General features: G+C 28.0%; 2 protein-coding genes across 5 annotated transcripts in view; one reads left to right on the forward strand and one right to left on the reverse strand.

The window, feature by feature from the left end:
* Positions 1-5,329: 5,329 nt before the first annotated feature.
* On the forward strand, positions 5,330-6,896 carry LOC114383419 (F-box/kelch-repeat protein At5g43190-like). Its single transcript, XM_028343096.1, has one exon. It carries the CDS (start codon positions 5,489-5,491, stop codon positions 6,653-6,655), a length of 1,167 nt encoding a protein of 388 aa, XP_028198897.1. The 5' UTR covers positions 5,330-5,488; the 3' UTR covers positions 6,656-6,896.
* A 3,173-nt stretch (positions 6,897-10,069) lies between these two features.
* LOC114383200 (mitochondrial outer membrane protein porin 2-like) overlaps positions 10,070-12,690 on the reverse strand; it is a 3,568-nt gene continuing 947 nt past the window's right edge. The window contains exons 4-8 of one of the 4 annotated variants that reach the window (XM_028342821.1): positions 12,607-12,690; positions 12,314-12,522; positions 11,696-11,803; positions 10,950-11,164; positions 10,070-10,286 (exon numbers count right to left, since the gene is read on the reverse strand). The exon at positions 12,607-12,690 is cut by the window's right edge and continues 3 nt beyond it. In XM_028342821.1, the coding sequence (XP_028198622.1) occupies positions 10,237-10,286; positions 10,950-11,164; positions 11,696-11,803; positions 12,314-12,522; positions 12,607-12,690 (666 nt within the window). In that variant the 3' untranslated portion in view covers positions 10,070-10,236. Of the gene's footprint in view, positions 10,292-10,577; positions 11,165-11,695; positions 11,804-12,313; positions 12,523-12,606 lie in introns of those variants that run through there. The other 3 variants (XM_028342822.1, XM_028342820.1, XM_028342823.1) reach the window with 3 other exon arrangements.

Raw genomic sequence — 12,690 nt, forward strand, 5'->3', positions numbered from 1 at the left:
GTTTTACTTTTATATTTTCTTTTTCTATCACTTTTGTTTTTCCTTAAACTTTCACATCCTTTTTTTCTCTCCACTATTTTATAAAAAATGATTTTTTAAGAGATATTACATACACTAACAATATAAAAGTCTTTTACAATGTCATTAGATTACAAAAAATTATATAAATTAAGTTTGTTACTTTTACACCGACAATTCACGTATATTAAACTCTTTGAAAAACTATTTTTTATATAAGATATCTTTTAAAAAAAAATTATAATCAACCAAACCTGATCACTGTTTTGATATTTTTTCATTATTTTTACCCTTCTTTATATTGGTTCTTATAAAAAGATCAAGCATCACTTCGCGAATTTGAATCTTATAAAAAAGAATTAATGAAAAAAGTATTACTTAACAAATTGTTTTAAGTTCTTTGCCCTACAAAATGTTGAATGATTTTTTTTTAATGAACAAAATGTTGAAAGATAGACATCTGAGTATACTGAATCCTTTTTCATTTATTGGTCAATGTACAGTTTTACTTTAAATATATGCTGCTGCTAAATAAAAATGGACCTTATTTAAGTATTTGTGACTAATAGAATAAACAAGGAAAGGCTTACCGCAACTTTTATTAATTTGCTTGATGTTGGAGGAATAATGGGTTCTTATTAGGGCATGTTGTGCGACAGAAGCTTATGACTTAGTTTATATAAAGTCAACTTAGGTTAGATTTTTTTTTTTTAAATAAACTAGGGCAAGCTTTTATAGAAGTTTGTTTAATTAAAAAGATCAGATTCAAAACATTCAAAATACTCGATAGAATGATCTATTTAAATAAATATAAATAATATTTTTAATAATTATTATTATATTTTTAATAAGTTATTAAAATTATATATTTATTTTTTAAAATATTAAGCATGTTAAACTACATAAGTCATGCTAATAAACTTATTCAAGAATATATTAATAACTTAAAAGTCTTATCATAAAAGGGACTTTTAAATAAGTTAGTATGAAAATCAAATTACACCTTAAAAATACTTATATAATATAAACATAGAGAGGTGATACACACATATATAATAATTTATAAAATATAATATTTTGTGTTTATTTTTCTGTCATAATGACATGTCTACCATGATGTGTATAAACACAAAAATATGTTGTTATACACATTGTTATATAAATTGTGCAAATAACATTTCATAAACAAATTATATTTACTCTTATAAAATCTAACCTACCTATTTTCAGCCAGCTTTTTCTCATGTCTAGTATAACAATTATTTTAAATTTTATACTTTATAATTTGTTTATTTTTTTCTTATTGGTTCATTAGTCGATTATCATATTTAGAGATAGGTAACGTCTATCTAAAAAACATTAATATAAAATAGACCATTAAACAAATTAATAGGCCAAATCAAACCTTCAAAAGGATATGTGAGGTCTAAAAAAAAAGTCTATATCAGATAATAGATCAAATTTAAGTCTTAATTTTTCTTAAAAAAATCAAGCCTATTTAAGAAAACTCTTATTTGACTCAGCCTATTTTTCACCTTTCATCTCTAGTTCTTATTTAGTTATGGTGTATCAAAGAGTTCATCTTCTTTCTAGTTAATTAAATATATATATATATATATATATATATATATATATATATATATATATATATATATATATACTTTTTTAAATTACAAGAAAGAATTAATAATACTCAAGAGAAATATTAATGATAGTCTCTCTAACACTTTCATTTTAATACTTTTTCTGCTATTGATCGAAATTTGTTAAAAATTATAAATTATGATGAATCTCATTTTTAAATAAGGATACATAGTCATTAAATAAGAAATAAAATTTATCAAAATTTATAATTTTTATTAAACTTTAATTAACAGTAAAAATGATATTAGAGAAAGTACTACTGACATTCCTAATACTAAATATGTGAACCATCTAATAATTTTTTTTTTTAAAAAAAGGAGAAATCGTGGAACAGGCAGTATTTTACTTTACGGTTTGGGCCAGCAACAGTCTAAGTTCTATTGGGTGATTGTTGTATTCAGAATTAAAGAAAAACCTGTGTGTGTGAAATATGCATAATTTTCTATTTCAGGATTATTTTGACGCCAGTATTTTCATGATTTGGGCTTATATACTACTTGTTCATTATTTTTCTTTTTCTTGGAGTAGTATAGGTCTGTGTCGTGATAATTGTTTTTCACATTGCTTCTGAGTTTTAAATATGCTGCTGGCCTGTTGACTATTGTGTTTCCAATGGTTTTCTTTCTCTCCATATTCCATAAACAATTTGACTTATTTAAAATGAATTAATGCGTACAACTGTATAGTTTAGAAAATCATTTACAATTGACTAAAATGATGGTACAAAGTTGATCAGCACAATTATTATATAAAAAAAATACTCTGCATATATCTTATTGTGTCAGATTAAGTCGTCTTCTTCTTTTTAATCAGTAATTAGAATCTTCGGAGTTTTAGTGAAATTTTAAGATATCTTCACATGTTTCAATTATTTGGATTGACTATAAGATTGTAAGTCTTTTAGTAAATCTCAAAACATTTGTTACTTTAGAAAAAAAAATTCAAGTAATAAACTAATTATTGCTTATTTCATTGAAATATTTAAATAGATTTACAATTATATTCCAACTTTTAATAGAAATATCTTTTCCTTAATTAATAATTCTTATTATAAATAATGCATTGCATTACAAAATAAATAATAAAGGAGTTTGATTTTCTTATACTATTATTGTTACACAAAAAGTTTAGGTGAGTTGAGTATGAGAGACTCACCAAGATCAAGACAAATTTTAAGATTCAATGAATATTTACAAAAATACTTATAAATTATTCTTTAATAAGATTTTCAAATCAACAATAAGAATCATATCCACGTCTTTTGGAATATGAATTTATGTCTTATCAACTATATTTTGAATTTTGATAGAAATATTTTTTCCTTAATTGATAATTTTATTACAAATTATGCATTGCATTATAAAACAAATAATATAAGAATTTAATTTTCATATATTATTATCGATACACAAAAGTTTAATGAGTTGAGTCTCAAAGACTTATAGTTCATCGGACTTTAAAACTCAATAAGCACTTATCAAAATACTAATAATTTATCCACCAATAAAGTTTTCACATTAATAGTAAGAATTAAACCCAATATCAACATGAGAACTTTATACAAATTTGCATGCTATCAATTTTTTGAAAATTATTTTAAATATATATATATATTTAAAATATTACCAAACTCAAGAATCTTACTTCTATGACAAATTATAATAAGATGGGAGTATACAAAATATTTACAGAATAACTAAATTCTAGTTAAATTCATAATATAAATGTGAAGTGAGTATGATGGAAACTATTTTTAATTTCATCCTTCTTTATTTTTTATTTTTTAAAAAAATACATATATTAAGAAATGTAATTAATATCTGTATTAATATTGAAATTATATTTAACTTCCTAATATGACCTCTACTATTATATTTATCTCTCATTTATGATAAATATGTAAAATATTTAAGAACCAGATAGAGATAATAAAAACACAATGAAAGAGATAACAAATGAAATAATTATCATTGTGGTATAATTTATTAATTACTTATCACTTTATAAAATATTTATTAACCCTTCTCTGCACTTTCTTCTAAGAATTTAATATTACTATTCATAAAAAACGAAAAACAGTCTATGGATCACCAAAAATAATAAATTTATTATTTTTAAAAAAAAAGTTATATACTATTATTTGTGATAAATATATCATATAAAATAATTTAATTTAGATCATGACCATTAAAATTTTCTCATATAAAGTTAGATAAGTCATGATCTTTTTAAATGATACTCCTATTATCTACAACATAATTTTTCTTCTTCTAAATTTAAGAAAAATATTGATTTTCTTAATTCTTTTGTAAAGTTCTAAAGTAACAAATATCCCGAATCAAGAAATAATACACATTTTTAATTTATACGAAATCGGGTTGCCACTAGCAAATAAATAAGGATTTAATGTATATTTAATTTTAGTGTAAAATTTCTTACGCTATATTAAGCCATATCCAGTGACGGATCTTCATTGGTTTGAGAGTGTGCACTTGCACTTCCTCATTTTTTAAAATTCACTAAATTTGTAAATAAAATCTTATATTTTTATATTTTATTTTATTTATATTTATATAATTCAACGCACTAATTTTATTTTTTATAATTTGTCTCATTGACTTAACGTCTTAGATCCGTCACTGACCATATAGATACGTTATTAAAGAAGTTAATTATTATGATCACCGCCTACTTCATTTTTTTTATACATCACGATCACTACCTACTAACTTAGCGATGTATAAAAAATTCATATTAGTGAACTTCCAAATTTTAACTCAATATTCTCCTAAAAAATTTAACTCTATGGATATGTGGTTAAAAGATTAAGATGCTTTAAAATATTTATTATAGTAAAATTTGATATTAAGTTGTCTCTTAAATATTACAATGTCTATTTCATATATATTGATGATTTATTCTTTTTTATTTTTCCCAAAACTATTAATTTTTTTATAAATTCAATGTTTTTTTTTAATTTTTTTCCACTTTTACTTTTATTTAATAATAATAATATAATTTATTACAAGTAATGAAATATCAAATAAAAATATTTAATCCAAATACAATAATATTTTACTTTCATTAAACATTCCTTAATTTCGTACATTAATCTTATCTTAAACTGTACAACAACGAAAAAACTCATCTTAAATATGGAATGAGGGTAGTTTCCATTCCTATATGATAAGATTAAGTGCAAATGAGTTGCAAATTCTTTCAAACTATTTTTTTTTTTTTGTTGAGAAATTCTTCCAAACTATTATTACTACTAAATGATATGAAATCTTTCTTATTGAAGCAAGAAATCACTAAAATTAGGACTCAAACAACAAAACAAAAGATTGATGAGTATAAATTTTATGAGTTACACTCATATTATTAACATTTAATTGAAAAAAATTTCATCCGTATTTTTTTATTAAATTATATTATTTATCATACTTATATTTTTTTTTGTCAAGATATCAAATAGTATATAATGTTCATGATCTTTATCCATTTATTATTGATACTCGTGACTTCTTTCTTAACAATCAAATATCCTTGGAAATTGAAGTAAAGAGTTAGGTACTATTCCATTTTCGGTGTTCTTATCTTTGAAAAACAAGCAAGTCAAGTCAATGGTTCATTGGTTTTCTTTCTTTCCATTATATATGTTCAGCTTTGTTTTGTAGTCACTTTCTGCGGGCAAAGGTTGCAACACTTTCACCCTTCCATACCAAAAATTAAAATTAAATTTTTTGAGTCAATTCCAACACCACATCTTCATTCCATCAAAACACAACAAAACCAAACCAAACATAACACACCTTTGTAAACTCCGATGATGAATAAGAACACAGACATCATCATGAGTTATTCTTATTCTTATTCCCCTGCCACTCCATTCTCGTCATCATCTTCACATTCCATGGATCCCATAATTTGGAGCAAATTGCCACCCGAAATCCTCGAATACATACTCTCTTTTCTTCCTCTCAAAACCTTCTTAAACCTAAGATCCACTTGCAAAGGTTTCTGGTCTCTCATATTCTCTCCTCCTTTCATTTCGAAACACTGTTCTCCCACTGCTTCTTCACCCTTCTCTTCATTCCTCTTACTCTCACACCCTCAATTCCACCGTCACTTCCCTCTCTACGATTGCACACTCGGCACGTGGCGCAATTTCTCTCTCTCACTCTCTGATTCATTCCACTCTTTTCCTTCTTTCAGCACTCTTATCTCCTCTGGTGGTCTCTTTTGCCTATCAGATTCCACATCATGTTCCTTGCTCGTGTGCAACCTTTTGGCCAAGTCCTCTAGAAAGATTCAATACCCAAGTTTCTCTCTTCACTTGGAGCATCTCACTTTTGTCACCACCCCAACTGGGTACACCATATTTGTTCTATTTTCTGAGGCTGCCTCAAACTGTGCCTTTGTTTATGACTCAAAGGTTCAAACTTGGAAACGTTTTCGCGGTTTTGCTCCGGTTCTCGGTGACAACCATCAGCAACAAGGTGTTTTGTTCAATGGGGGTTTGTATTTTGCCACCCCAGAACCGTTTTCTGTGGTGATGTTTGATTTGAAGAGTGGAAGGTGGGAGAGACCCGTTTGGGAGTTACCGAGTCATCACCTCACTTTTGTTCGATTGGTGAGTGATGGAGGGGGAAAATTGTACTTGGTTGGTGGGGTTGGGAGCAATGGAATATCAAGGAGCATCAAGTTGTGGGAATTGGGTGGAGATGGGAATTATTGGGTGGAAGTTCAAAGTTTGCCTGATCTTATGTGTAGGAAGTTTGTGTCAGTGTGTTACCATAACTATGAACATGTTTATTGCTTTTGGCATGAAGGGATGATCTGCATTTGCTGCTACACTTGGCCAGAGATTTTGTATTACTTGCTTTCTAGGAGGACTTGGCATTGGCTTCCAAGGTGCCCCTCTTTGCCTCTCAAATGTAGCTGTGGTTTCAAGTGGTTTTCTTTTGTTCCAAATCTGTATGCTTCAGTGTGATAGCTTTTTTTGTTGTTGTGTTTCTTCTGGTTTTTGGGTTGTTGTGTGCAGGTGTTGGGATTGTGTTAGGAGTTGATCCAGTTCTTTTTGTTTTTGTATATCTAATGATTTCTGGTTGTCATAAATTTGTAATTGATTTTTGTCCTAAAGTAAATACCTTGTCTATTGGCATTTGTTGTGGGATTTGTTACATTTGTATCCTGTACGGTTCTTAATCACAAAAAGGGGATTTAATTGAGAAGATTTAATTGATTAAATACAGTATGATAGAGTTATTGACTCTGTACATTTGTTATACATGTCTTCAATTTTTATCCATAAAAAAAGTGTTGCTGAGGCAGGATAGAGTCTATTAGAAGTAGAACCAAGAAAAAAAATTGTACTTTCTACAATAATGCAAACTTAATTGAAAATCCCACCTCATCAAATTTTGATTTAGCAACTTCCTACCATAATAAGGATTAACAACTCCACCGAAATTTGTGAAAAACATGCCCCATCGCCTTTATTTCTTTTGCGTGTGTAATTTGCCCTAACTTAACGTAACAGCACATAATAACATACCATTATAATGATTAATTTTCTCGTTTTATTTATTACATTTTTGCGGCATATTACGGAGGTAATACGCTGCTGAAAACATTTTAATGTTTATATACCAATTAAATATCTAAAGTTTTTATTTGCAAGTTGCAACTCAATTGTGTTTGGGGAAGGAAAAAAAATCGGTACTTGCTGTTAATCAGAAATTCAGAATCGATAATGTTGATACCGACAGAGGCATGGCTTTCATGATCTGCAGAGAGGTACTTGCAAGCTGCAATCTACAAAGTCATGATAACTTCAATTGAATGGCTTGTTGACTGAGTATATTTTTTGTATTGTTTACTTTGTGGAGAATAGAAAGATAACAACAACTAAAACCACCAATCAACCGCGTCATATTCTTTCTTCTTTGTTGTGGAAAGTTATCCTCTAGAACATCTGAACTTTATACCGAATTGAAAGCTATCATCCAGCTTATAATCAAAACATTTTCTTTTGTATTTATCTTAAAATTTTCCAATTCTTGGATTATATTACGTTATGTTTAGTTTAGGAAATAAAAGAAAAAAAAAAGATAAAAAATGAGATAACCTTTTAAGGTTGTTTAACAAAAGAGAAAATAAAATAAAAGAAAAGAAAGATATTTTTTTCTTTATACTTGTTGTTTATATAAAAGAATAAAAAGAAAGAAAACACTATTTGCGTAAAATATCATAAATATTTTAAATAAAAATGAAATACAATATAAATAACAGTACTTTTATTATTATATAAAAAATGACATCCTTTCTTTTGTTTATTTTCTTTTCCTTACCAAATAAAGAGAGATTATAAAGCACTAGTGGAACCCATTCTTTTCTCTTTCTGCTACACCCCAAATGAAAAGGAGGAATTTTTTTTCATTTTTCTTTGCTTCCTCGATTTATCCGTCCGAAATCCACTGTACCAAACGAACCATAGCTGTCATGACTCCACTTGAGGTCTCGGCTGCCAAATGTAACGCTTAATACATATGACATACAGTTTTAATTACTAAATTGTTGACTGAGGTTATTCTTATGCGGGTTACAAGTTCATTGGATTGACCCATCATAAATGAATTTGTTTAAATTTTTAAAAAAATTAAAATAAGTATTTTTAAGAAGTAAATGGAATTTATTTCTTAAAATAAATAAAAAATTATTTTTTAAAAAAGAAACAGTTTTAACAAATAAGTTTAAATAAACTGACGTTATATGTATTTTATATACATTTAGAAAATAAAAATGTTAATTTTAAATTATTTATTATATTTGGACATTTAAACTAATTCTATTAAAAGTGATTACTAACATTAGTCGACTTAGGTTAGATACTAAACCGAGTTTCAATTTAAAAGTTCAAAGCAATATATGGATTGCTTTTGAAAGTTCATTTTTTCGTTGACAGTGTATATGCAAGAGCAACATCAAATAAAAGTATTTTTTAATTAATATTATTCTAATAAATTTTATTTTATCAATATACTTTTGAATAAAAAACATTTAAAAATAAATCACATCGTAAGCTCATTTTTTTTATCAAACTTAAATTTACAAAGTACTTTTTTGATTCAATCTCATATTTACAAACTTTAATTCAAACATTCACTTGAATTTTAAAAACAACGTTAACATGTATCTTTGACTTTCAGAATATTATATATGAAGATTAAAATTACAACTTATTAACACATTTTTAAAAATTAAGTTGACTTATAATCTCTTATATGATAATATTTAAATTTTAAACTAAATTAACATTTCATTTTAATAAAAACTTAAGATTTAAAAAAGAGATAAACAAGTTGACTTTGATATTTTTTAGCTTGACTACGAGTTCAAAGATGGTACTGTCTACTGTGGTCTGCGGACTACACAACGGCAAATTTTTTATTTGTTAGCATATTCAGCACATTTTATTCTAGTAAATATAATATTTCAGTCTTTACACATTTTCACACTCCTAGTTAAGATGTTTTAATTTATTTTTTTAGGATTTATATCATATAAATACACCATTGATATCAATAATTTAGAAAGAAAACAAAAAGTGGCCAAGACTAATTTGGTAAGTTATAAAAGGATTTAGAGTAAAAAAAATTAAATATATTTTTTATCTCTTAAATTTAAGTCACTTTTATTTTTAGTCTCCTGAATTTTTTTTGTCTCCAAATCTCAAAAATAGTTCTTTTCAGTCTCTCCACAAAAAAAAATCTAGTTAATTTTGGAGTGATTGAAATTTTTTCCGTGGAGATTGAAAAGAACAATTTTGAAATTCAAAAGCTAAAAAAAATGTAAATTTGGGGAAAAAATAAAAGTAACTTAAATTTGAGAGGGGAGGCATATTTAAAATAACATAAAAATGAAACTAAAGGGTAAAGTGAAATTCTTATAATGAACTTCTTTAATCAAAATTTTAACTACTATATTTGTATAGTATGAAGAAATAGAATTATGATTTTCCATATAAACTAATGAATGAAAGTTGTAATTAAGTTGAGTTTTAATACGTTACATATTATCATGTAGCTTGCAAACTTCTGGGCTCCAGCCGAGTCCCCTACGCGTCGACTACCTTGACTCTAGAAGGTCTTCTTTCTAAAGTCCACTTTCAACCACAGAAATTATGGTTATGGAGCCCGGTGACTTTTTTAACTTATTTATTATTTAACTTATGCCCACCTTAAGAATCTTTTGTTTAAAGATATTCTTTAGTTCTTTTACAGAATTCTCCCTAAAAGAAATTATAATCGATGAGGACTATAACATTATCTATATTAGTGCAATTATATTTAAGTTACTTAACTCACTTTTGATAGGTCTTACAGTTCACATGAGACTTCAGAACTCTAACAAGCATTCTCTCCAATAGCACAATCTTTAAAAACTTGAAATAAGGACAACAACTGTCTTGCAATTCTTAAGAAGTATTAAGAACCGGTAGCTTATACATGCAACCGTTCTTATATAAGAACTATCATGTCAATATATTAAGGGCAATATGCTTACACAACTTCAATCTGCACAAACCGCTTCAAGAAGTTTGCTAATGTTTATAATCGTGCCTGCACTACAGCAGAGTGGATTTCCCACCAAAACAGTCCATAATAAGGTCAGGGTTAAAAGGATGTGACATTTTATGTCGATGGGAGATGGTGATGCAGCTCACATACTTGATTTGTTGTAAATTCCAATTACTGGCATTACATTACTCTTCAAAAGAATTTAAACATAACCTCTGATCTTATGTCATTGACTCATTGGTAATAGCTAACAAGGGATACCCTTCAAATATATACAGTTAAGTGTGCATGAATTATGCAACATACGGAAAAGTCAATATGCTCAACACAAAATTCAAAAACTTCAGACAATAATCAGAAGATCAGGATAAATAATAGCTTAATTTTTTTCGAACAACTAGTTCTGAATCAGATGCCATAAAAAATTTAGATTCATTCCTAGTGAAAATGCCTTTCTAATCTCAAGCTGTCCAATCAATCATTTGAAGATAATAAGAAAAAAAATACATCAATAATCTTATATCAATTTTCTCAACTTTCTTCCTTACATTGAACTTAATTGAAGGAAGGTGTGACAATATAACTTAATATATTAACTCAACTTATGAATCCATTAAGGCTTGAGCAATAGTGTGAAACCAAACTTGGGACTCTTGTCCAAATCCTTTGTTTCAAAAGCGCTCGAGATTGTCAAGAATGACTTACGTGTTAGCTCATGCTGCAATAAGGCCCCAAGGTTGCCGTGGTTGTTCAGCTTTGCCTTCAAAACTGTCTGAGAATCAACCACATATGAACATCCAACTGTCAATGTGTTCTCATTTGTAGAGAACCTTCTGCTAATCTCTCCCACAACAACTCCCCCATTCAATCTTTCTAGCTGGTGTAAATATGACACCTTCATGGAGTCTCCCTTATCACCTCTTAAAATATGAAAAGTATACTATTATATACCGAAACATAAATTTGCCAACACTGACATCTCAACACAACAAATGCAAGTAACAGTCATTCAATAACTTTTCCAGAGTCAACAAAGCCTTAAATCACCTTCATGAAAAAGAAAAATGTCAACAATACACTCTCTAACACACTTCTTCTAACACATTTTTCATTATTGGCTAAAATTTATTGGAAATTACAAAATTAAGTTTCACTCCTTTTTAATGATGAGTCTTCACTCATGATCTTCGTAATTTTGAAGTTTCCACAAAATTTTAACCAATAATAGATAATGAGTTAGAAGAAATGTATTAGAAAGTGTGTTGCTCCACTCTCGTGAAAAGAAAATAAAAAATCTAAAAATTGTTATAGAAAGAACATCCTAGTTTCATTCCAAAAACAAATTTATAATTCCATCAATAATTACTTGGTTCTGCAAATATGCATTCAAAATACTAATTTAACATCTGACAATTAAAAACACTTGATGTTAAAAAAATTCAACTACTTACAAAATTACTGAAGCATTGGAACTTGGCTTTTTCGAGCACAGACCAACTTTGTATTTCGTAAACTTGCCAATACTTGTAGAGAAGCTGGTTTGTGCTCCAAAGACAATGCTGGGAGTACCCATCGTCCCAGAAAATCAATAGCTGGGGAGTGGTTAAAACCAACAGGGGTGTATCTCAACACAACCAATGCAAGTAACAGTCATTCAATAACTCTTCCAGAGTCAACAATGTCTTAAAACACCTTCATGAAAAGGGAAAATCCTAACAATACACTCTCTAACACAATTTTCATTATTGGCTAAAATTTATTGAAAATTACAAAATTAAGTCTCCCTCCTATTAATGACAAGTCTTCACTCATTATTTTCGTGATTTTGAAGTTTCCACAAAATTTTAACCAATAATAGAGAATGAGTTCTTAGAAGAATATATTAGAAAGTGTGTTGCTATACTCTCATGAAAAAGAAAAAAGAAAAAAAACCTAAAAATTGTTACAGAAAGAACATCCCAGTTTCATCCAAAAACAATTAACCATTCCATCCATAAATACTTGGCTTTGCAAATATGCATTTGATGTACTGATCTAACATCTGCAATTAAAAACATTCAACTACTTACAAAATTACTGAAGCATTGGAACTTGGCATTTTCAAGCACAGACCAGCGTTGTATTTCATAAACTTGCCAACACTTGTGGAGTAGCTGGTTTCTGCTCCAAAGGCAATGCTAGGAGTACCCATCGTCCCAGAAAAATCAATAACAGGGGAGCGGTCTAAACCAACACCGAGAGTAAAAGCAACATGCTCATGAAGATACTGAACCTCAACCTACATCAAAAACACATAATTATGTCCAAGATAACATACTTCAATCCACTATTCCAATCTTATAACCCAAGACAATCTCAGTACCTTGCCAGAACTGTAATCAGGCAGACGAATAGAAGCAATGGTTTTCGCGGATGGCACAACATCAGAGACAGTGAATGTCGTCAA

This window comes from Glycine soja, chromosome 14, assembly GCF_004193775.1.
Source record: "Glycine soja cultivar W05 chromosome 14, ASM419377v2, whole genome shotgun sequence".
Classification (NCBI taxonomy): Eukaryota; Viridiplantae; Streptophyta; class Magnoliopsida; order Fabales; family Fabaceae; genus Glycine; species Glycine soja.

Excerpts from the sequence above, each read along its gene's own strand:
- LOC114383419 (XM_028343096.1), top strand. The coding sequence starts at position 5,489 with ATGATGAATAAGAACACAGACATCATCATGAGTTATTCTTATTCTTAT.